The sequence below is a fragment of the Halichoeres trimaculatus genome, unplaced genomic scaffold (genome assembly GCF_033239565.1).
Source record: "Halichoeres trimaculatus isolate MK-OKI-2021-1 unplaced genomic scaffold, fHalTri1.1 fHalTri1_scaffold_13, whole genome shotgun sequence".
In the NCBI taxonomy this organism is placed as follows: domain Eukaryota; kingdom Metazoa; phylum Chordata; class Actinopteri; order Labriformes; family Labridae; genus Halichoeres; species Halichoeres trimaculatus.
This window is the reverse complement of record NW_027437191.1, coordinates 15,906,448-15,933,102: the sequence shown is the minus strand read 5'-3', so window position 1 is coordinate 15,933,102 and position 26,655 is coordinate 15,906,448. Positions and strand designations below refer to the sequence as shown.

General features: G+C 41.2%; 1 protein-coding gene across 1 annotated transcript; it reads right to left on the bottom strand.

The window, feature by feature from the left end:
- Positions 1–2,367: 2,367 nt before the first annotated feature.
- On the bottom strand, positions 2,368–11,651 carry dll4 (delta-like 4 (Drosophila)). Its single transcript, XM_074685788.1, has 11 exons — positions 11,206–11,651; positions 10,840–11,100; positions 10,463–10,520; positions 9,570–9,839; positions 7,518–7,578; positions 6,177–6,307; positions 5,817–5,986; positions 5,507–5,726; positions 4,316–5,054; positions 3,902–4,010; positions 2,368–3,391 (listed from the first exon to the last, which is right to left on the bottom strand). Exons 1-11 carry the CDS (start codon positions 11,257–11,259, stop codon positions 3,386–3,388), a joined length of 2,079 nt encoding a protein of 692 aa, XP_074541889.1. The 5' UTR covers positions 11,260–11,651; the 3' UTR covers positions 2,368–3,385.
- Between the last annotated feature and the right edge of the window lie 15,004 nt (positions 11,652–26,655).

Sequence of the window (26,655 nt, the reverse complement as noted above, 5' to 3'; positions counted from 1 at the left end):
GTGAATTCAGCTTCAGTTATTCCCACCAAAATGCTATGGCCACTTTTGTTTTGCACAATGTTGGAGGACTGTCATTTTGATGTCAGTGACACAATAACTAAGTACTGGCTCAAGTTAAAAGCTGAGTTTTAGTATTTTACGGGTCAGCTGTAACTTTGAATTTGGAGAATGCACAGTTTTTATGAGAGCTCCATAGCATATCCTGAGGAACATACAAAAGCAGTCTAAATGTGAGTGCTCAGTACCTGTTGAGAAGTTTTACTCTGTCATGCTCTCACAGTCACATCCTGTGTGTGGGTTTCTTACTGACATCTAGTGTTAATTAGTTAGACCACAAAAGAGCATTGAGAGGAAAGGTTAGAGAAAATAGCATGATGGTGTGATGATCTGTCTGCTCAATAACATATATGTGCTGTAACTAAATGATGATTAAAACACAAAAAGAAGATGTGAAAAGGAAACTAGTGCAGAGCAGAAGTTAACACCCAAGTGTTATGTAAAAGCACTTCCACATTCCTTGTTATGAGATTGTAATATATGCATTTGGAATTGGCATCCTGCCTCTCCATTCATGACATCAGTATCTCGCATTTCCCATCTTCCGCTGTCAGAATAAATAGCGCTGATTAGCATGTTTGTGTCCGTTGTTTTGAGGTTGTTTCCTGAAAACTGGAGTCAATAGTGCGAGCGAGTGCAGGTTAGATAAAAGGCCATGCGTGAGAAACTCATTTGGCTCAGGCGGGTATGTTTTGTAGTTTTTTTTTTTTTTTTAAATCAGCAATTGCAGGGACAGGAAGTGATGTCATTGAGTCACAAACAGGATGCTGTGATTATAACACAATGAAAATGCTTGGCTGTGCGATGGAGACCCAGAGGCCCAAAGAGCAAAGATCTAGGATGTATTTGCGTCTATGAGAGAGTGTGCAGAAGGGTGTGTGACAGGGTGTGAGTATGGTGAAGGTGGGTCAGGTGACACAAACGCAGCTAGACTAAGTTTTGTCAAATTTGCAACTTCAGAAGCAGAGATGATGCAATAATAAAAAAGTTTTCTTTTCCATGTGTATGGCAAGCATCATCATTACTTGTTTTAGAACACCCCTCAGAACAGAAGTTATTCATCTGTTTTTAATGAGTCTCAGTTTCACAGTAAATATTTAGTTACACAGAGGTTTTACTGACTAACTTTCAGTCATGTCACCCCCCACGAAGGGGGAAACTGATCTTCTTTTATTTTACTCACACTTCAGTACAAAGCTTTGTGCTACTTTTGAAATAGAATTCGTAAAAGCGATTAGCTTAGATGAAAGTTCAGGGTCAAGATGCTAGGGAGTGTGTGAGGGGAGCATTCAGATTGTATGCTCTGAATGCTGGTAGCTTCAGATGAAGGGGTGTTGACTCTGTGGATAACACTCCCTAAAAAATGATTTTCAGACACACAATAGGAGATTTTAAGACCGAAGCATCAAAAGAGACTGTTCAGATCTGGCTGATGAGTCAGTTTCTCTAAAATTGTGATCTTTTTTATTTATGTGGATTCATAGCTCCCATCTGGTTTCCCCTCCCCTCTGGTGCCATGTTGTCTCCCAGCTTTGTTTGCAGGAGCGGGTAGCACAGAACTCCGCATTGAAAAATTGCTCCTCTAACCCTGAAGGGGCGGCAGGCAAGCAGTTGGGGAGCCTGTAAGTGCTTGAGTGTTTTTTCTTTTTTTATGGGAGGTCTGTGCACTGTGTGTGTGTGTCATACACACAGGGCGAGAGGCCTGGCATATGCTGCTGTTTTTATGGCACTGCAGACTCACTCTGCACTCCCCCCACGGCATCTGTTTGGTTGGGTGTGTGTACATGTGTGTATGTGTGCGTGCATTTTGAAGGGTGGGGGGCGTTCCCCTTTGCCCTGCGCCTGGCTTTGTTTTGCCATTTCCAGCTTGAGGGGGTGGTATCCCTGGAAACGGATTTGAATTTCAAGCCAATTTAGGGGCTGTAGAGAGCGCGAGGGGTGGATGAGCTGTAGTGGGAGCCAGAGGCGTTTCCAGGAATTACTCAAGGTAGTGATGCCACAGTCGGGGGGAGCTTTATATATCCTCTTTATGTCCAAAACATTAAATATGATGTGTGAATGCAGCTGAACAGCTGGATTTCATTTCCATAAACATGCTCATTCTTTATGAGGTCTACTGGAGCAGCCCAGGGATTATGAGAGAACAGGATGAAATTTTAAGCTAAACCTGGATTAATAAATAAATGAAAGACACATTTGATCATTTGTTTTGGATTCATTATTTGAAAACACCTCAAAAATATTTTCCTTTTCCATTCACTGACATGAAATAAACAGTTTTCAAGGAAGTTTTATTCTTCAGAAGTTTGGTCCTTATAAATATGCATTATATACAAAATAATATTATAAAACATATAAAGAGCAGTGTGTCATATTTAAATTAAACTCTGGAAATAATCATTTTAAAAAATTACATTATTGGTTCTGTATTTTTGAAATTTATTATAGGCAGGCAGTGGTGTGACAGTCTCTTCATTGTTCAGTCTTTCTTCCTCAGTCGCGTTGCATAAAAATCACTTCTATGCAAGCTTTCTCTTGGATCTTGCTGGCACAGCACTGGCTATTGCGCTCCTGTGGTTTTCTCTCCGAATCCCTGTTGATTGAAAGTATTGTCCTTGATTTTTGTTGTAGTGCAAATGATCCAAGGAACAGACAAGGGCACAAATTAAGCATTCAGACCCCCTCTCCTTTAAGGCTTCTAGTGAATTTGGGCTGCATACAATCTTCACCGTTGCGTGGAAAAAGAAAAAAAAAGTCCAACCAGTCATTTTCACATGATTGACAGTTGAAGATTAGTGTCAGACATTCATTAATCTCAGTGTTTGGATTGTGACAGTGGGTGAGTTCACTCGTCTCGACCCTGAGTCTTGCATAGCAGGCGAAGATGGCAGGAGTGAGTGTGGAGGGGGCGGGGTCAAATCTTAGGCACCATTTTACTGATTGGTTGGCTGTTAAAGTCTCCATGATTATCATGAGGCTGGGTTAGACTCCAGGGGCAATGATCCACCGTCACCTCCTTCTATCGTCCGAGATTATAAATTAATGTCATATTTCTGTCAGGCTATCCGCCAGTCTGTTTCTCAACTGAGAGAGGTCCTTCACTGTACATGTTTTGCATACAAACACTTGGTCATCATTAAGTTTCTCAGTCCTGTTCTCGAGCTGAGTTTTTTTTTTCCATCCAGTTCTCAAGTGTTCCAGAGCAGCAGTGGACATCTCAAACAACCTCCAGTCTCTTCTCAGCATTTGTAAACAATCCAGAATATCACATTCTGCCTCGATTGTGTCTGTTTTCCCCTCCGTCCCTCAATTTCAGACCCCTCAGAGTTTATACCTGTGGGGGAAAAAAGAGGAGAGGAATATTCAAGCAGGGGTCTTTCAAATCAAAATCCCCAAAATAACTCCCAAACTGAAAAATCACGTGTGTTTTCATAACGCGTTTGTTGAACTGTGAGAGGTCACACGCTCCAATATCAACAGCATATTTTTCTTGGAATTGAACACCTAAAAAAATTATTCTGAATGCCACAGCAGTAAAACATATTACCTCTGAGACCAAGCAGAGCCAAACATGTGTGAAGAATAAATGCAAGTCTGGACTTCAGGTCATTATGTGGCCAAGATAAAGAATCGCCACTGTAATTTAAACATAGCAATAATGCAAATGATTTGGATCTCTGAGGTTCACTCCTCATCGCAGAGAACATCTTTCTACTTGCGGCCACATCCCCAGAGTCAGTTATTAAGTGCATTAAAGAGGGATTGTGCATTTGGGAGGCTGTGATGCATTTTAAAGAGGGATCTGCGGAAAAGCTGATGAAGATGTTATTTTTCTTTGGCTTACCTCTGTTGCTATGACGCACTCCCTCCTCTCTTCCGCTATAACAAATACCGACTGGTACATGGAGTCTCTTGAGGAACATATCGTTGATATCCTACACTCTGGCTTTTCACTGCGAAACACAAATCACACTCAGAGTTAACACAAACTAGAAGCACATGGTGGAGCTTTACGTTAGACGTAAACAAATACGGTGAGGAAAGGGCTGATACATAAATGTCAGATGTGTATAAACTGAGTGTAAATGAAAGGTCTGTTAAAAATCACAACTGGGGTTCATTGTTGAATAAGAGCAGCCATTAACAGTTATTAGCGCTCAGCGGGGTTAAAAATGTACACACCATAGATAGAGGAAACACATTCTCAGTGCTATAAACAACCTCATTGCAAAGAAATGGAGAAAATAGTTTCTCTTACCTGTACATTCTACTTAGGGGCATTTTTTCTTCTAAACATTTCTCATAAATTAGACTTTTATCCTCTTGTGATTTTTCATCCTTGAACTCCTTTGATTTAGAGTTATACGAGTCCAAGTGATAGTTTTTGTGGATAAAGTTCGATTTCTCTGTATCACAGTCCACCTCCAAGCCAACTTTTTGGTTGTTGTTTTTCAGCTGTCCCTCTGGGATCAGGTTATCTTTCTGCACATTCGACATATTGTTCATAGTCTCTATGTCCCTCTGCTCTCTCTGGGCCTGCCTGTGGATGTGCCTCAAAGCCAAGCCCACCATGCACAGCAGCACCAGGAGAGCCACAAGCCCCACAGCTAGAGAAACTGCTGCCCACTGGAAGCCATCTTGGATCTCCCCGTGGGCTACAGGAGAGGTGACGGCAGCGAAGAACTCGCAGTGAGGCCCGGTGAAGCTGGATGCACAGATGCAGGTAGCAGGAGGTTTGCCTGGTCCACCTCCTCCTGTGCAAAGACCCCCGTTGAGGCAGGGGAGGAGTGAGCACTCATCCAGGACTCGGTCACAGTTGCGTCCACTGAATCCCGTCGGGCAGGCGCAGGTGTAGTCGTTGATCCGATCTTGGCAGGTTCCTCCGTTCAGGCAGGGGTTCCCAGCACACTCGTTGATGTTGATCTCGCAGCGCTGGCCGGTGAATCCAGCTCGGCAGCTACATACACGCATGCCACCATGAATCAGACAGAGACCACCTACAGAACAGAAGAGGAGAGACGAGTTACCATCAACAAACACAGCTAGCATTAGCAACATGCATTTCAACATCAGACACAACATCATCTCCATAAACCTTCCCGTGAGGCCTCTTGAGTTCACACATCTCCATCAAATCCACAATGTGACCACATCACTGTGTATTGTTCCCCAACCCTAGAGCCCCCTATGTTTACACGAAGACAGAAATTGAGCTGCGCTGGATATTTGTCCTCTTTAATCAACAACCGCAGCGAGCTGTGGCGACATTTACAAGCTGCTGCTCAGAGCTGCAGAGTGTTTACATGGCGGACAATAGACACCAAGTTCCCACCGATTCCTGTTGTTCCACACAGCTTCCAGTTGCAGGAATTTGCAGGAGGGGGGAAGAAAAATGAGGGGAAGTTCAGTGAGGAGAGAAAGGGGGGCAAAGAGGGGAGGAAGACCATACCATTAGCGCAGGGAAGCGACGTGCACTTGTCCACTCTCTTTTCGCAGTTGAGTCCGGTGTAACCGCGGGGACACTCGCACATATAGCTGCGGCCATTGTCCTTCTCCCAGCATTTGCCGCTGTGGAAGCAAGGGGAGTCAGCACACGTCAGCAAGCTGTGTTCGCAGTGGGAGCCCTCGAAACCTTGGGGACATGTGCATGTGTAACCAGGTTCCAAATTCTGTGGAAAAGAGAGGAAGTGTTACAAGGATAAATTTTAAAAACATGGAGAATCACATACAAGAAATGGTGATGTTTGTATTCAGCTTACTGTGCATATTCCACCATTCCTGCAGGGGTTGCTGTCACACTCCTGCATCTCCAGCTCACAATTGACCCCTGTGAAACCGGGCAGGCAGGTACAGGTATAGCTGCCTTGTCCTGTGTTCATGCAGGTGGCGCCATTCACACAGGGCCGATGATGGGTGCAGAAGTTTAGGTCTGAATTAGGGAGAAGAATGTTAGATTAACTGCAAGCCTGCAGGAGGAAGACAAATGCTTTCCATCAAGCTTCAGAGGAAACTTAATTTGCTAATGCTTTCAAGTTAATTCAAATGAAAACAGCGTGCAGGTAATATGATAGGATCTGTTAAAAAGGACCAGCAGCAGTGGTCTGAGCTGTCGGGTGTACCTTGGTCACATAATAGGCCTCCCCAGCCCTCCTGACAGTTACACTGCCACGGCAGCTGGCAGGTGCCGTGCTTACAGGCTGGGTACTTTTTACACTCGTCACAGAAAGTGCCCTGCCAGCCCTCTCTGCATCTGTGAAAAGGAAAAACAAATTCCTTGATTAATCATAGACTTCTCACATTAAAGATCATGAAACTGCCATGAATAATACAGAAAAGTGCGGTGGTTTACTCGATGAAACATTCATTTTGTGGATCTTGATTATACGAGTGCTACATTCGTGCTGTATAGCCCTGCTGAGAATGCGCTGACAGTGACATCAATCCTGTAAGACAACATTAAGGAGCTAAAAGAATTATTAACTGGTGCTAGTTAATCACTTTAGTTTTTTCATCAGCAGAATAAGCTCATGAAATAATACAACACCTCAGTGCTGCTAACCATCTCTTCTCTCAGCCATTAAACATCATCAGAAAGCGGTTACCGCCTGCATACAACTTTTCAGTAGTGCTATTGTGAAGAATGATGTTTCTAATCAGTATGAATGCAGAAATGACAGGATATGTATACAGCCAACATATGCTTAAAATATCATGAAAGTATGTATATTAAGGAAAGTAATGCTAATGTGATAAAGTAAGGTGAAGTATTGCTTCAAAATGTCTGGCCGCCAGCCAACGGTGAAACCATTTTTTTCCCTCTTTTCCCATGAATATCTATTTCTCACAGCAGTGTGCAGAAACCTTGTGAGCCTGTGAGATTGTGGGACTTACGATGTACTTTTAAGGTTGCAACATATTCTGCTGAGTGAGCAAAGACATGGGCGCAGCTTGACAGTGCAGGGTATCGAAAGGGTTTAACCCCAATTTGGGTCAGTTTTAGTGGTGGGAAACATGGATTTGTGTCTAAAAAGAGGGCAAAATGGGATTCAGGGGACTTTCTCACAGTGTGGGGAGTGTGTGTGTGTGTGTTAAATATTCTTGCTTGTGAGTGAGACAGGACAGTGACAAGGAATGAACATGTGAAGCAGAAAGGTCAGTGCGTGATGTCTGGAAACATGAGTGGGAATAGCATGAAATTCCTTTTGAACTCGGCCTTAATGATAAGCTTTGTGGTAGGAATTACAGACTAGTCTCTGTTTATCTATAAGGGATGAAATATCCAGCTCCAATTAGTCGCTTCGTAACAAAATTTCCAGATACACTGAAGCTAAAACCATCTTGAGAGTGAAAATGATTCAAACTTCTCTGTGTGTATGCAACTCTACTGTTCCCATATGTGTTTTGTCCAATGCTTCACAAGCCAACACGTATTTCAACACTTTATGATTATTCATACTTACACACACTCGCCAGGTCTGGAGCAGTTTCCATTCCTCTCACTGCAGCCCTCCAGACAGATAGCTGAATCAAAGAGGAAAAACAAAAAACACAGTTAGACCACTGCTCTTCTTTTATCAGAATCTGATCTAAAAATTTTTACTAGTAATAAGACAAAACTTTATATTACTCAATTTTAACAAGTGAGATATAAATCATCAGCTCCACAGATACTCTCAAATAATATAGAATGTTAAAAACAAATCCACAGCTGCTAAAAGCATCAAAACAATGAAACAAACACTCATATCAAGGTTGCTGAGTCCCCACTCCACTGAAATAGCAAAGTAAGAATCTTTGTTTTGAAGTTCAAGAGGCTTCTGTCTCAACTTCGAAAGTTTTCATTTGATCTAAACCTGTCCGCCACACCCCCAGCTGTCACAGGCCAGCTCTGTTGAGGGTTTATTTGTCCCGTTTAAGTGTACCGGTCTTGCATGACACTGATTCTCGGGAGTACATATCAGGCTGCTGACGGTAAGCGGCCGGTTTAGTCCAGAACAGATGCTCGCTCTCAATAGCAGACAGCTGTCACTATTGTTGTTTGTGGTCTGCCAGAACCATATTTGCAGCTGCTACTACCGCGCGCCCAACAATGGGGGGGACTAACCATCGATGGCGCGTGGCGGATAATAATGCCGCGATTAACCTTGGCGCGTGCTGTCGCCTCCTATATCAATGCTCGCGCGCGTTCTCACCGCTCGGCCGCGGATTATGTTCGCTGGCACGCGCGGCAGAGTAGTAAGTGAAGGTCCATAAACGATGTTTTTTTGGGATAAAACACAAGTTTTCAGTTATAATTTGTATCTAAATTCAATTTGACACAGAGAATGTCATGCGAATACACACCTGTGTGACTTTAAATGAGTACAAAAAAGCTTATTGTCATTTACAGCTGAGCTCATTAGCCACCAGTTTATTTTAAAGACATACTGACTGTTTTATGTTTACCTTAAACTTATAAGGCATTCCTGCTCAGTGGTGTTTAAAAGCTTAATTTCTTCACACTACTCCTCAAGCATGTAGGCCAAAATGAACAGGCTTGTTTAAAATTGATGTATGGGAGAGCAACAGAGGGGAAATTATAGTGTCTGAAAGATGCCCCATCTATCTTTCACATGTATATTTTCTGTAGTCACTCACGATTGATGTGTCTGTAATTGTAACACGTGAGCCCATCTGGTTAGTATTTGGCGCCACAGTCAAAATAGCACATGCCAATTTCTCTTTCACCACCCGGTGACATGGATGACAGATCCGCTGTCACCCATGTGGTCACATACATCCAGCACATGGTAACTATTACTCTCACGGTGCCTCTTTCCAATCTACTCTTTGATTAATTTGTTTTGGTGAAAAGGGCCCTTAGTATTGTGGAGCCAAATGGCATCAGGCCTCTACAGAGGCCCCATTCAGAGCCATCCAAAAACATGGGAGTGTTGCTCTGTGATTTTTGCACATATATGCTGTGCCTGTTGTCATGCTAAGCTGTCTCTGCCTCAGCCCATATTCACAAGCATTCACAAACCCACAATGAATTACACATTACACAAATTATATGAGGCACATATCTCTAAAAAGGCTCTCTTCACCCAAATTGCCCGTCAGACCTGCCAGATATCATTACGTCATGTCTTCTTAGGCTAGTCATCATCTTGTGGCCTTAATGATAATGACCCATGAGTGAATTTGAAGCTTCATAGCAGCTGATATGTGTAATTGGAGGAAAATACTGTTTTTCTCTTGGGGGTTTGAAAAAAAAAAATGATGAAGGATCAAAGGTCACAGAGCAAGCAAATAGCTCTCAATTGGTTAAGGGCCTAAGAAAAGTCCTTCATATCTACAGCTAGGGCACTGTCTAAAATACATTTGCAAGAATCTAATGTACAAAATAATCAAAGAGCAAAGCTGAGCAACAAGAACTGCAGTGAGAAATGAACAAGAACAAGACTTCTGGTGAACACAAAACCAGCCAGCAGTGAACACGTCTAACACAGGACATCAGTCATATTTCTTACGTTCTTCGCAGTATTTTCCCTTCCAGCCGGGCAAACAGGACAGCTGCCCATCGCTGTTGCAGGTGTAGTGTCCGAATCGGTCGTCCCTGGGTGTGCACTTTTTGGAACAGCTATCTCCATAGTAACTTTCATTGCAGATGAAACGGTACGAGTATCTCAGCTCTGTCTCTGCTTGTTTTCCAGTCTGCATATCTTGAGACCAGTCAGTTCCTACACCAAGCTGTTTTTGGACAGCAAAAAAGCTAATCAAGAAGTCTGGGTTGTTGGTTTCTAAAGGATGAAAAAGAGACAAGAAGCAAAAGTTAGTGCTTGGATTTCAAGACTTTATGTCAACAAATACATCATAAATGGCCTAAAGGTTCAAAAGTAATGCACTTTCACTTTAATAACCTGCCCATTATCAAGCTGCATCCCTTATCAAACTCCATACAATTAGATGAAAGATAAACTCAGGTTGAAATTTCCTCTTTCTTTTCCGTCAGCAAAAACATTCCCAGGCCCAGTCCCCTCTTCCAAAGGGCGGAACAGAGCAAGGTGTAAAATACAGGAAGATGTAGTCAGGGCTTTTTGGCAGGCGCTGTGTATTCTCACCAAAGCTCACTGCTTGTTCCCACGCCAAAAATAAACCAGAGGAAGTTCAATTGTATTGGGTATAAGAATGAAAAAGGTGTTCTGAAGTTCATAACAAAGGCGAGAAAGGTGTGAAAACGTGTGAAAATGATGACCAACAATGGAGAGGTGGAGTGGGACATGTCTGGGTACTGTTTAGATTTAATTGCTCTTTTTTTTCTCCAGGTGCATGTTTTTGTGCAAAATGGGAAAGTGGCTGGAAAGGCTGATTTGTGAAATGAACAGGAAGAGCTCCCTCTTGTGGCTGAAAGTGGTGCACTTACCTACAGGTAGGTTTCCATAAGGTGAATGCCAGGCTTCAATTATTAATGAAAATGAACCCTAGGGGAAAAAAAAATACAAAGTTATTTAAAATCTATCACCCGTTTTAAAACGAATGTACATAATCAAAAGGTTAAGTTGACATTATGATGCTTTTAATTTATTTTGTTTATTGGTGATGATTAAAAAGCGTGAAGTAATAACACTGCTGGCCACATGGATTTTAAAATAAACGTCTTAGCGGTACAAGCTGTTTATTGAGCGTGTATTAACTAATGTGATGGATTAGATGGGCTGACCAATACCAATGCACAGCAGCTCCCAAAATAACAACTGCGATAAAAACTAATGAAGTTGATGTTTTGCTCCATGCTCTTACCGGCCAGCCAAAGTTGAAAGGTATCTGAATCGGTCTGGGTAAAGTGCCACTGTCCTTGGCGCTGAAAGAGTTCGTCCCCAGCACTCCTGTCATCGTACTTCCAAAGATGCAGTCACCTGGCGACACCACGGCCTGATAGTTCTTCAAGCAAATTCTAAAATAAGTCCTGCAGTTGGGTTTGCACGCGTTCCCGTTTGCCAGCAAACCTTTGTGGTTTTTAAATTCGTGCAGATCGAGCTCAAAAACACCGGAGCCAAATACCTATAAGAAAAGAAGATAGAGGTTTAAGGAATGGATACTGCTTGATTTTGGAGATAAAAAGAAAAACTGGCTCTCCATCTGCATTTGACTCATCCTCCCTAATACCTGTGTTATCAACGTGGTGCTGAATGCGATTGTAAAGGTGAACCAGGCTGCCATCCTTCTCGCTTCTCCAAGGCAGCCGCGTCACCAGCCAATGAAGCAGCAAAACCTTCCTATTCCAAAGTATTTACAACAAGGTAAACAAATGGAAAATATGAAAAAAGCTTTTAAAAACACGCATAAATCCTTCTTCACTCCCAGGGAGTTTTCCCCCAGCTCCTCGTTGTCGTGCGTCAAAAGCGTACAGAGAAAGCGTTCCCAATCTCCAAGTTATCCAAAGGTGAGTGAAAGAGAAATATCCACAGCCGTGCGTCTGTCAGTCAGCAGGCGTCCCTTCCTCGCGTGGTACTGTACTCCACAAATAGTCCCTCCGCTACGTGCGCGCGGCTCAGAGCTTGTTTTGGTGCTGAACTTGGTGCGTAAATGCGCCACGGATGTTCACCACTCGTCTTATTACTCGTGAATGAACCGTGGCGTGTCTCCTCCCACATATATAGACTTGCACTGCTCATTGCATAAACTGTCAATCACCCCAACTGACACCGCCCACTCTACATATTCAACCCCCTTCTCCTCCAACCCAACAACAATTATCCAGATTTAATACCCACTGGCACTGCGCTCACTGACCACCAAGGATACTGGGCGATTATTAACAAGCCAGAACATCTGTTGACTTATTTTTAGCGCACAATACGCCGGACGCGCGTTTAGTGGAGAGGACAATAATGGAGAGCTGAAAGTTGGAGTACAAAAAGCAAGATTTCAGTTATTGTCTTGATCCTCCTCGCACCCTTTAGCCTCTAGTTCCACTCAATTGCACGCTTAATTAGTCCCCACTACAGCGCTGGAGCCGGAGCCGGGCGCACTATTCTCCCTATGGGGTCAAATGTGTCCCTCCCCTGGGCTGTATGTCAAACAATGGAACTAGAAATGCGATTAGAAAAAGTAAAATCTTTCCAGCATTAGGCGAAGGAAAATTTCACGCCAATATCTACTTTATTTCTGGTTTACAGATATTTCAAAGCAAAAAAGACTCGCATCCTCGACCTGTCATGAAGTAACTCCCTGTATATATTTTAATTCCTCATAATTAATAATCATCATACTGTTAGAAATACAAACATTTCCTGTTACGCATGGGTGCACGGGCTCTAAGTTCTGTCTACACTGCAATCCTATCATGTTATTTAGGGTGTGTTTCATCTCCTTGGTGGCGTGTGCCCCTCATGCCCACCCATGCGTTTTACGGTTTAGTGGAAGCGTGCCTCCCATTGTTGCGGCGCGTGCCCCTCATACGGGTGTAATGTGCGGGACAGGGGACATAACTATTCAGCTGTATGCAAATGAGCGCCCTCTCTTACACACACACACACACACACACACACACACACACACACACACACACACACACACACACACACACACACACACACACACACACACACACACACACACACACACTCCGTAAAATTGGTTTATCCATCTATGTAGTCTAACAGGAAGAATGACACAGGCCCATGCGCAGAGGATTGAGATAAAAGATTTAATTTGATGGTCGGAAATTGACAGTTGTGATCCGCGCGAAATTAAACTTCTTTCATTTTGCCTCGATTTTTTTTTAACTTGGTCAAAATTTAAGTAACTTAAAAATATATCCAAACTGATCAAATCCTCCCCTCTATAATTGGAACAATTATTTTAAGGCGGAGCATCCCAAGACAAAATAGTTCCCACAGAAGTCCAAATAATAATAATAATACACAAACAAAAGGAATACAGTGCATGCAGTGTTTTGGGGTTTGGTTCAGTAAGACTAGCAGCTTTACCTCAGTGGTTTTTCTCGTGCACATTGGTTGTTTTTTGATAATCTATTGGTTGTATTTGTTATTCGATCGCCCGTGTCTCTCTCATTTACCATCTGGTGGGAGACTGGCAGCTCGACGCACCGTTTTGTATCGTCTGTTCACGGAGGGGACGAGCCAATTTTCTCCAACCTGTTCATCTACATGCTGTTTGGCATCAGTAGCGCCGTTTGTGCAGGAAGAACTACAGTAATAACACTCTGAAGGATGTGTTATTTCCCATGTTGTAGAGGCTGGAAATATCACAAAAGCCCTCATGCAACAGGAAGCAATCATGGCACATGGAGAAGATACAGTTAGACCCCTGTAAAATCTGATTACAAGTAACTTAAGACATTATTTGGCACTAGTATATTAAATTCTGTTATTTCTTCATTTGTGTGTCTGTATTAGCTGTCAGATTATAGCTAAAGACGTATCACACAAAGATGCTTTCGTGGGCCATCATGTGAGAGCAGATCTGTTAAGTGTTGCCTCAAAAAAAGATAAATGCTCAATTTGACTTCCACAATATAGAGAATGTTTATTTATCGGGAATATAGGGGGTAGAAAATTGATGTGAAATGACTGGCTCTTGAGGAAAAACGTTTTCATGTTCTTCTGTTGTTCATTCTGCCCTGAACTCCATGTGATCTCTGCATGTTTGCCTTTCATCTGTTGTCTTCGGACAGTAGCTGTGCGATGCTGAGAGTGAAAATGGAAAGCATCTATATTTATTCAGTGTTTATACGAGGCAGGCATAGTGTAATGGTTGAATGCTTGTCATATTGACACACCTGTTGTGTCTCTGATGGGCCCACTGAGACACAATGGCATTGGCTTTGTGATCCTGAATGCCACACAGCTCCTCCCTGTGTCTAAATTGCTGCTCAGCTGCTAATTCTGTCACTTGTTGACTTTGCAGTGATGATGGATCTCTGAGATTCAAACAAAATCAAAGCCTGAAAGCTGAATTTTTGGGTGCTCTTTGCTCCTCATAACAACAGCAACATGCTTCATCTGTGCTTAATCTGTTTGTTTTTCCCCCTGGATGGTAAATGGGGCTGAGATTCCAGGTCTGCCCTCATTATTGCTCCACCTGTCCTGCCAGTAATAGCCTGTAATGCTGAATATTACTTCTCTTATCTCCTTTTATAGCTGTATGTCTCCAGTCTAGCTACCATGAAAGTGCTGTAAAAGAAGGTGATAATTGCAGTTTATAGTGGGTTTCACAGGTGAGCACAGGTGATAAAACAACACTCTCTCCTCTTTGAAGAAAAGCAAATTGACATCTGAGCTGTGTGTTCTTTTCCATACCGCTAAAACAAATCGTACGGAGCAGTTATATTTTATCATACTGCTGTCAGATGGCCAGGCTTTTATTATACTGCTAACACCAGACACACATGTTGTATGTTGATTTATGATAACAATCTGTTTATTCTGGTAGAACGGGGTGTGTTGTGTCAAAAACAGATTCAAGAGTTCAAGTAGAAAAGAAACCTACTTTGAATCCTACTGAAATCAATGGGTTGATACGACATACTGTTTTTGGTTGATGTTCTGTCAGAGCTGTTATTGCTTCTACATAGAACCCTTCATCAGTTTACATCCCCACTTCTTATCAGATGGGAATTGGAAAAATACTCGATCTGGAAAAAAATGACCATTTGAAGACTTCAATCGGACCACTAATTAATTGTAATTCTATTACAATTTCAATTGGACTAAAAGGGGCTGTGTTACCCATTTATATACATTTATGTACCACTTACGTAGCCACGTTGACTCCCCGTTCTGTTGGCAGATGTTTTGCCTTTTATTGTGTCTTGACTTGAGGTCACACAGGGACACTTTGAAACAAACTAGCAGCACAAGACTGGTGGAGAGACGACGCAAGGGTACTTAAAAGAATCAGTTTCTGTTAACCAGTTTGATAGGAAACTAGAAAAGCACTCAGAGAGCGCAGACCTCCTCCAAGCATGTTGTGATGGTCACCAACACTTTAGTCCTACTTTAATGTTATACTCCCTTTCAGCAGACTGTCTGCTACAATTTGGTGTTAGTTGCAGATTTGTACGATAATTTGTCACCTGACAGTGTTGAAATTATGATGATCTAGTACATATTTCGTATTCTGGATCACACTTTTACATCTGACAGAAATTATGGTGACCTTGTCTTGTATTGTTTTGCAAAGCAATCTGACCATTTATCATGGAGTTATATACTCATATGGTGAAACCAGCTCTATTTCACAAAGATAAAGAACCCTTTAAAAGAATCCTGGATCCAGACAGTAATCCAGATCACCTCCAAAATTAAATCAGTTTGACTTTATCCCATTTAGACCATGTCCTAAAATTTTATCAAGATCAGTTTGTAACTTTTTGAGTTATGTTGTTCAAAGACAGACAAACTTTCCCAAAACCGTAACCTCCTTGGCAGAGGTATAAATAAACAATCATCCCTAACAAAAAGTTAGTTCTCACCATCTAAAAAAAGAATACAAGACACTTTGAAGATACTAATCCATGAAACAGATGCTGGTCCTCCTTCCTCTATATTGCGTCGTGCTGCAATGATGTCTTGCTGATCAGAGTATAGTAGACATCTCGAGCATTCAAACACACATACCCAAACAGATGACACAGAATCCTCAGATTTTAATCCGAATAACAAATTATTCATATACTAAAATTGAGGTCTCACAGTGTGCTGTAATCTTTCAGCCTCTGTGATCTGAACATAACATGATTGGAAGTTTCCCCTCCATTACTTCCTTTGGTGTCGGCTCAGGGGTGCAACACCTTTGACACCCAATACACAGCTGTTCACAAACAAGGCAGAACTATGCATATAAGACGGATATAACAGTCAGATCTTGTACAGTCAAACAAAAGGGCAAGAAATTTTCAGATATAGGTGCAAAAACCGGTATGTTTGTAATCAGAAATCATTCCTTCTTTGCCAATCAAAACATATACACTAGTTATAACAAGAGCAACAAACTGATTGAACTGATTTCTCATCATTTCTCACGTAAAGTTAGCAAACCACGACAACAGCTATTTAAGAATGTTGCATTTAACAAAACTAAATTTTCTGTAGATGTTAGTCTGACGCTTGAGTACACAGTACTTTTTTAGGATCTGCAAGCTAAGCTATCCTTATGCCAACTTAACTTGTTAAAATGTTAGTCCATTGTCTTGTTAGTTATGTGTTGTTCCAGAGCAGGGGTGGCCAACCTGCGGTTTGGGAGCCGCATGTGGCTCTTTGCCTTTCAGCTTGCTGCTCTTCGGTCCATTTATAAAAATATGTATATAGTGAAGAGTAGTGGTGTGCTGATTAATCTAAAATATTGATATACTGATGCCAGCGTTGGGATCAGTGTTGATGTTTGGGTGTACAGATTGATACTTAAGTTTCAGTTTCTCTTCTCTAGTACAAATTTAAACACACTTACAAACACAATAAATCTTACTTTGAAAGTTGGAAATGTATTGATTTTCATTTTATGTCATTTTTGTTTATGTGTGAGAGGAAGTGTGTTTGTAAGACCCTGTGTGTGACGTAGCTCTCTGTAGTACCACAGTCATTTTTGTGGTTCTTGGTCTCTGACTGGTAGGCCACCCCTGTACCAGAGCTTTTTCGGAGGACTCTTATTCTGTGCAGGGGTCTCTTGTGTACCAAAACAACTTGATCTTTAATGAAAAACAATAACCACATTAAACCAAGTCACTTCATGCCGAAAACCAGTGTCCCTACGATGATCATGAGCAGAACTCTTAGATATGTGTAAAGTAAAGCTTCAAAAATCATGCCTATTCAAAACAACAGAAGCAGAGTTTAGGTCTACTGCATGTCTGCAGTCACAAGCATTTCTAATGGAGAAGCTGAGGCAGAGCTGAGCTGCTGTCAACAGCTGCTTTCTGTGGTTTTATTTATAACACGCCTCACTCAAAAAGCATTGTATTAGTACACTCTTATGCAATGCCAGGCAGCAACCGGAGCCCGCAACAAAACCGACTGCTGTGTTGCGGCTCATACCGAGGCTGTTTGGACCCATTCACTAAACCACAAGCTGGGACGCTGCATACATTAAGATGCTGCATCAAAGCTGTTTGCTTCTCAGGGACACAGCAGGGTGCCACTGACCAGACTTCAGTTTAGTCAGGCCTCCTCTCTAAATGCTTTGATGTTTGCGTGCATGTGTGGACAAGCTTGATGTGGGTGCTGTGGAATATGAAGAAAGCATCTCATGTCCTGTCTGCTTCCTCTCGCATTACGTTCCTCAGAGAGAAAACTTTTGGGGTCCGATTCAGATTGTTTGAGTGTGCTGCACAGATGCTTTTTCTGATTGTTTGTAGATTTGAGGGATGTTGTTGAGAAAGCCATGGTTCCTGTTCTCACCATTCTGGCCAGTTCTCATGAATAAACTGCGATCTTCTGACAAGGACGCATAAACAGGTTGATGTGTGAGAGAGCGGACACGAGAATATCTATTGTTGTGGATGGAATGCGGAGAATGCTGCGGTATTAGATATAAAACAAGAACGCCAACATGACAATGGGCTCATATTTTATCACCTACTTTTTATGAGTCACATGAAAAAAATGAGAGACTGAACCCTTCTGTTCTGGGAAGACATCAAAACTAAAAGAAGTTATTCACAACATTGTGGATATTTTTCCCCTTGTCATTTGAAGTCGGCATCTAAAACATTTATGGAACATTTTGGATGATTTTATTTCCAAAACTCTCTAAATTTAATAGGACACACATGCAAAAAGGAAAGCTTAGACCAAGTGATGTCTAACTGTAGACGGTAGCATACACGGACATGGTTTCTGTTACATCACACATCTGTTTCTGAAGCAAAGCTTTAAACTCTAATGTTGGATGACTTATTGTAATTGCTGACTCAACATAACTTTTGGTCAGCAAGACGTGGAGTTGAGGCTGCTTTTAAACAGCTTCAGTGTGCCTGCCGGTCACCCTTGCTCTCACAACCTTAAAGATGCTACAAGGAGAATGTGTTTTAACTGGACTGCCTCTCCACCTTCTGGCCAGGAGTCTCACTTTCACTGTCGTAATGACTTTGAGCGAGGCGTGTGTTTGTCTTAGAATTAAAAGGAGATCGGATGGAAATAAATATCCTTTGTTCAAGACAACTTTTTACCAGATAGAATGCGCCAAGGTAAGGTATCTATCAGTACAGTTACTTAGCGATACGATTTAAAATGTGTCAACAAGCAAACATTGTAGTAGCCGCCTATATGTAGCGCTGTAGTCTTTGCTATGAAGAATGATTTCTATTGTAAATAAGCTTTGACCAATCAGAATTTAACAACAACATTTAGCATAGCAGGGATCCATTTGAGATTATTAAAAAAATGTGGCCTTTAGATTCTGATTGATTTGGTGTCAGTAGACTTTTTTTTTAAATAAAATCTGTCACTTTGCTTTAGAAATAGGAATTATAAAGTCATGTGATAAAAATTTCAGCATCAGCCCTGATTTAGATTCTGTATATTTAGAGTTACAGCTGCTTGGTACAGGCTATGACACATGTAGATAATTAAAATATTTACATAACCAATGCTTTCAACACTTTTATGCTCCTTTGCACACACTACAAGTGTAACTCAAGCCTTTTTTGGCCCAGAAAAAGAAAAATTCACCCTCATGATATAACACATGGATTCATTTATAAGTCTAGCTGTTTTATGTGTCTATTCTGCTGATATGACAAATCAAAGTAACAGAAGCCCAGTAGGAGTGAGTTTAAATGAAACTTTATGTCATGAGAATATGACAGCAGATTGAGTCGTCTTTGTATACTGCATGCCTCGATGGAGGGTCATATTTATCTGATCCTGTCGGATGGGCCACCTGTTCTATTGATCAGCAGGCCTCGGCCATATTCACTCTCCTCGCTGCAGCTTATGTTTGATGTCCAGCTGGGCTTCATCGTAAAAGCAATATAAATCTTGATTTAAGTGAAGGGAGGCCAATATGCTGTAGCAGATTGACAGTGACGTGGGCAGTAAGACCGGAGGAGGAAGGCAGATTTATGACCTGCTCAGCAGAGCCACAGGTCGAGTTCCCGGCTCTGTGCTGGGTTCCTCTGAGTCACACCTGAAAGAGCTCCTTTAGGAAGTCACTGCTGACCCACATAAAAGAAAGTCAGAGAAAATCAGTCATCACAGCAGACTCTTTCTGGATTTCTTATTTGTCCACGTCGCAGGTGAAGGAAATGACCTGCAGAGGTTGGTTTATTAAGGTATGTCTGAGTCTTTGATAAAAGACAGGTAACACAGTAAAAATCCTTGAGTGCTTTATCAGAAATGACAAAGTTCAAGATTTCTGTAAGTCAGAATAAACACATATACTGTCAATTCAAAACAAAAACTCAGGTTATATGGTTGATAAATTGATCAAATGGCATTTTGCACACAATAACATTATGAGAAAATGCATTAATTTATCAACACCAGCATCTAAAAGTACTACAGAAAAGAAACATGAATGCCCTACTACAAACAATGTCTCTTAAACCTGAGCCCTGGTTCATTTTTAGTCCTTAGCGATCAAGTCCAAGTCAGTAGCCTAGAATCAAGTTGAGTTTGAGTCAAGCCCTCATTATTGATAACATCATCAAGTAAAAGAGAATAAGCTTTCTCTCTAATAGATTCACTGTATGACACAGGACTGACTGAGTGGGAGCTTTTGTGATGTGTAAAAAACATTTTGCCATTTAACATTGGATTATGAATGAACCAGTAGACAGGTCTGGAGATTAAAACTATCAATGAATTTACAGTACTGTAAATCTCAGATGTGCAGCGCAACTCTTTAAATAAGTGTGTGTGTGCTGCAGTCCAATTGCCACAGGTTCATACACTTGTACACCAGTCAATCAAAATGACCCCAAGTCTCCTGCTATTAATCTGTTATTAAATGAGCTTATCTTTATCATCAGTCTGAGCAGAGTTAGAGCTTGTCTTTTATACCCAGCTTCACTTTGATGGTTGTTTTAAACTGGTTGTACTGCCCTCCCTGTAAAAATTTTGGATTGCGTGCACACATTTTTCACACACAACATGAATGCACACCACTACGACACTTTGGGAGACTCACAGCACTGTGACCTGTGAAACCTTGCTGTTGCCAGCATGGCCTGGAGTGGAAAAGAAAAAATTTATGGGGGGAATTTTACCATTATTTTCTATATCAAGCAGCCAAGTGGAACAACCCCACTGTACAGCGTGAGTTAGGGCTTCCAGCTGTAAAATTGCTGTCTAAGACTGAAGTAAATCAATTTCATGTTTACTGTATAAGGAGCAGGCTTTATTTCTGTTTTCATAATGCTTTATACTGCTTTTGATTTAAATTCATAAGCTCACTGCCAGAATTTTTATTATGGTTTTCATTGTCTTTCATTTGATTGGCTTTTTTTCATGATTTAGCAGGTGAACACTGGCTGTGTTTAAAACAGTATTACGGGTGCTCTTAATATATTCTGTGAAGTAAAACAGATCATATTGTGTCCACCAGGTAAAAGAAACTGTTTAAATATTGCTTAATGATCTGTATAATGTGGTTAGCACTAAAAAGGCAGTAATTTTTGCATCTATTTTTGTCTTTATTGGCATATTGGGGTAATACAAAGGAAATTGAAAGTAACCAAGTCACATTCCTTTAACATTATGTTATTTAGTTCATGTTTCTGATTACATTTTTAACAGATAATTACTAACTGTATCAGGACATTTTTTTAAAGTAACCCTCCCAGCACTACTCATGCACTGTCACTGATGCTCGCTCTGTTCTGTAACCCCGGGAGTCTTTGCTGCTGTTCTCCCTGCATTGACTTTTCATGCATGCACATAAAGTAGAGTGGAGGTGTGCTCTCCCAACCCAGGCTTTGGTATTCATATAGGCTCATGAAAGGGCAGAGAGTTCCTAGAAAAGAGCTTTACCACCAGTTAAAACTTATTTCATGTAGAAAGCAGATCGTTTCGATAAGAGTGGGACATTAAAATATTTAAAAGTAAAAGTCTTATGACATTAGACATTCAGGATGGAATTGTTGTGGAATGAGGCATGCATTAGCAGCATGTAGATGAACTCACTCACCAGCCTCACCTAAAAATCGAACAAAATAGAATAGAATAGAATAGAATAGAATAGAATAGAATAGAATAGAATATACTTTATTTATCCCCGAGGGAAAATTCAGGAGTCGCAGCAGTAATACAAGAATACAAAAGTAAGAAAGTGTATAGTGCAAAAAGAAAATAGATGATTGTAGCTTGGGGCCTAAAATTTTCGGGCCTTATTCTCAAAATCTCGTGAAAAATTAAAACAGTCTTTATCAGTAAATAAGGTCGGCTCGCCTCTACATTTTTGATTCCAAAAACTAATACCGCTTGAGTCCAAGTACTAGTCCTGAAAATCTGAACTCAAGTTGGACTCGAGTTAGAGTCCTGGACTTAATAACCACAGCATTGACTATTCAGTTAAGAACATTGTAAGAAGAAGACATGAAGACATAAAGAATAGAACCAGAGCCACTTGAAAACACTGTTGACAAGTAAACACAGAAAATAACCAGAACATCTCAGATGACATGATAAAAAAAAAAAAAAGTCTTCAAAAAGGGCTACATAGGTTTGGACGTGTCAGGTCGGAGTTTCTCAGGCAGAGAAGATTTAACTCCAAACTTTATATAGCTAATAGGTTTTTAAGTGAGCACGGGGAACAGTCAGGAGATTTCTCTGGCAGAAGGAACAGTATTTAAAATATCCATTATACACACAGAAAATAGACGTTAGTGTTACCTGTTAGATTAGATAACAAGGATTAATACTTGTGTTTGTTTCGCTCTGACACGACAGCTTCACAGGAGCATGATGCCCCTTAAATCTGACCCGTCAGCCTTGGCTCTGTTTTGGAACTTTCTTTCCTTTCTTTGACTTTTTGATGTTTACTACAAACAGCAGTGCACCAGCACTGACCCGGCCTTTTGACGAGTACACTTTCAACACGAACCAACAGGGCTGTGCTGCAAAGGGTGTCGTCATCGTCAATAAAAGTCACCTTCTCTGGGAACACAGTGAGCCGGAGCAGGAGGTTTTAAGGTCAACACTGGTAAATTCACACAAGGTTCACAAACAGTTTCTCAACAGTGGGGAACTTAAATTAAAACCAGAACAAGGATTTAAGTTATCTTAAGTATCCAGATTTGAGCTTGCCTCTTAGAAGTGGCTCTGTACAAAATCAAATGAAGAAACGAAGCACTTGTGATTGTACGGAATTACAGAAGCAATATCCAGGTTTTACATTTTGATAAAACTTCATAATTCAACTAAAATATACTCAGAAAAAACTAACAGATTAAGGTTTCTTGGATTGTGAGAACATGTAACCCTCCTTTAAATTAGCCTCAGTGTCAGGGGAAGTTGACAACAATCAGGTAAGGCTCGTTTTCTGGGACCCAGGTGGCAATGATTTAGAAGTCAGACACACATGCTGTGATTACTGACTTGATCTCAGAGTATATGGTTTGTATAAATTTGCTGCCTGCTCTGTACTTCAACTGTTGTAGCCATGGAAACGCAGGCTATATATACAGGCTAAATTTAGTGGCAGCAGCTCCTAAGGTTGATAAAAGCAGCAGATATCATTCACCAGGAACAGAAAAGCTTTATTCAGATAAGTAGAAGGAATCCACCACTCTCTTTTATCAATGCTGCAGTAAACGTCATCCACAAAAAAGACCATGATCATGTTGGAAAGGAAAATGAATGTAGAGAATTTTGAACTTCACAAGTCTGTGCCTTATTTTGCTTATTTGAAAAATGGAATAATTGAAATCATTTAACTCTTTGTAAAATTTACAAAACATTTTTCTTTTTAAATTTTTGGATTAAGTGTTTTTTTCTCAAAAGTTCATATTTCAGTGATTTAAATATTGAATCAATCCATCCATTGTATGAGCAGAGATTGCAAGAACCTCCACCCAAATCCCTCCACGGGCGTAAATGTCCCTGCGGATTGGTGCCACAAATGTGAATGTTTAGTGAGAGTGAAGTGGGTGTACACAGTCCCTCCAAAGCCTTTACCACAATGAGATTAGTGTCAGTCGGCAGCATTAATCCCAATCGTCTCCCAGCAGCAGCAACAGCACCAGGCTGGCCCACAGTTAGCCCAGGAAAACACGGCAGGGCGGCTGAAGGGACTTAACCAAATAATGGATTAATCAGACGCAGCCAGAGGAGGAGACGTCTCTTTGTACTACATGTTAGGCAAAACAAATGGCAGGATGTCGGTGATACAATAGTGTCAGATGGAGCAGTCTGAGTCACATTATGGAGGGAGATTTGGTAAAATGCTGGTGTGTTTTAATTAGGGTCTGGTTTTAAAGGGTGTGACCCTAAAATCAGCTTAACAAACCCCCATTGATAAGAACAAGAAGACAAGTTATATGCTCAATAGTTTATGCATGTGTCAGAGATAGCCCTGTCCACTATTCTTTAGAAAATATTAAGTTTAAATGGCGACAAACTTCCAAAAAGAATTCATATTAAATCCTAAATTTCCTACCAAATTTATTTCAAATGGATTTTTTTTTTTTGATTGTCACATTAACTGGATGTCTTTGTGGTTCTGGGGTGTTGATGGTTTAATTAAGAAACCTCATTATAGTTCATGAGCTGAGGAAAGTATAAGTGCTATAAGCCTTGCTCTGCACCGCCCTGTTGGCTATGGCTGCCTTTCGCAGCGGCTCTCTCTTCTTCGTTCATTTCTTGTGTTTTCTTTTTGTCTCCTTTTCGTAAACTTAGTGCTTGGAGTGGATCATTACTTTGTATGGCTCATTTGTTGGTCATGGACACCAAACTTTTTGTGGCTTCAGTGATATTTTTACCACTTTTTCTCCTGTGTTTGTCTGGAGATCCTACATGTAACCATGGCTGCATTGTTTTCATGTGAAATCAGCTGTTTGCAGCCTGTAGCATGTCAATGCTAACTGGTGCAAGGCCTGATGTCTTCTCACAAGGTGAGGAGAAGGAGATGAGGATGACGTGCTGGTTCTCACGTGTGAGCTAAGAAGTGACGACATGGACCTGTCCTTCCAACCATTGTTATTGGGAACATAAGATCTATCTCCAATAAGATGGATGAGCTAGCCATGCTAACCCAACAACAGAGGGAATACCAGAGGGCAGAGTAGCATCATGCTATTCACAGACATGGCTAATGGAGCTGACATTGGACACCTGCACCGTGTTGAGGGTGACTGAAGAAGCTCAGTCCTGGACCCTGTAGAGGTGGAGGCTGGCTGAACTGGGGGGGTGATGGACGAGCTGTCATCAACTATTTTCTTGTGAACATTTTTGCACTTTCTATACACTTTTTTGCTTTTGTTCTCTTGATTGCTGCTGCGACTTCAATTTCGTTGTACTTGTTACAATGACAATAAAGTCCTATTCTATTCTATTCTATTCTATTCTATTCTATTCTATTCTATTCTATTCTATTCTATTCTATTCTATTCTATTCTATAATCAGCATTTTGTGTGTGGCTTTTTTGAGGTTAAAAAAACAGGGCCTGATATACACGATCTGGCTGGGTTTCAGATTGATGGTATGTCACTTTCTGCAGTGTTGAGGTTGAATTTCTGTTGATAGAAATTTTGTTCGGTCAACAGCAGAGTCTTGCACAATGAAAGCAATGTCACAAACTAATTTCCAAACGTCAGTACTTTTTTGTACCATGCCAGAAGGCAGACAGCTTCTGAAAGCACAAGGCCAGGTGATGGGGACAATAGACCCAGTCATTCTGGAGCAATCCAATACAGAGACTGTACCACAACTTGTGTTCTAACAAAACTTCTGCAGCTTTTGTCTGCATGTCAGAGGGGTGATAAATGTTCCTTATTGTCAAAGTTATGTTCTCTCACTTTTTCAATTCGACAAACAAAACTGCATTCACAATTTTTAATGCTTTAACTAACCAAATCACATCCTTTGGTCCAGAACTGTGAAGCTGAAGCCAGAGTGCTACGAGAGTTTTCCTCTATGCCTCATCTATTCCAGCTGATGATTGAAAAGATCATGTTACACAAATTATTTTTAACACCATGATAGACGCTTCATGCTAATATGTGTCTTTTTGATTGAACTTTACATTACCTGAACATAAACCACAGAGACCCTACAAGCACTCTGGAGTACTTCTGCATCTTCCACAGCTGTATGCTGATAAAATGTTTTGTAGGTGTTAGTCTTGGTGACTTCAGAGTAGAAACACACCTCTCTGTGTTTTCAGAGATTTAATGTGCTTCGCTTTTTTGGCAAAGCAGTAATTAATCAGCCTCTCTCTGCAGAAAACTTCTTGTCTACCCTCTGATTCCTCACCAGAGACATCCCCCGGCTCCCGTCCCCTCCCTTCCCCTCCGACGTTGGTACGATCCAAAAGCCCGGCGGTTTGTTTGCTTGGGAAAGGAGAATATCCTCTGAGGTCAAGTCAAACAGGATGTGCTAGTGTGGTCCTTCACTCCTATTGGCTCTTTGTAATAACGCTCTCAGCGGGCCTAACACACACACACACACACACACACACACACACACACACACACACACACACACACACACACACACACACACACACACACACAGGCCCAAGTTTTATTTCCATGTGCATGTGTGTAGGTGCGCACACACATCTGAAATGCCAAACCTAACGAGCACAGACTTAGTTTAGTGTAAAGCCTATCTGACAGGCGCTCCAGTTGTATTTACCTTAAAAGAGGAGTTTGTGATTAAAGCAGCGTGCTGGGAGCAGGCTTGTTTGAATAAGACGTTGTGCAGGGAAAATGTCAAACACTAAAACTAATAAACAGAAACTGCTGCAGATGAAGACACCACTTAGTGAGAGCAGGAGCACAATCAGAGCAATCGCTGCATCAGCAAACAGTCACGGCTCACTTGAAATCCTTAATCTCTTTTCTTTAAGACCTCCGAGGTTAAATTCAGTAATCCAGGAATGTTTGTTAGCTTCAGTGTATCTAAACAAACCTTGAAGCATCCCTGTAATTCTCCAAACCAAGATTCCCCCTCCGCTTCAGGCTAAACGCCAGTGGTGTGGGAGAAGGAATGAACAAGCAAATCAAAACTGATGTTTACTCATGGTGTGGTTTGCAGCTTTTGTCAACAGCAGCTCATTCATGAAGGGCTATCTTCATTGGTGTACCTTTATTAGTATTATTGCCACAGTTTGCTGAATTAGATGTAAAGGATGCTTCAGTGCTGCTTATGAGGTGAGACAAAAGATTATTGTGATTCAACATGAGAACAAAGAGGAGGTGATAGTGCTCAGGACTGCACATTCAGTGAAAAACACACTTCCCTCTGATGTGCACTGTTTTTGTTTTTTAACCTACATGTTACCAGGCATGTTACTATAGCAACAAAGAAAAACAAGCCAACGTTGCATCAGCCAATGTGTGATCAGCATTGAAAGGTAAACATATGCATATATTGCTCTGATGATCTCTAACCCAGACACACTCTGAAGCAGCGAAAGCAGCGAAGAGAACA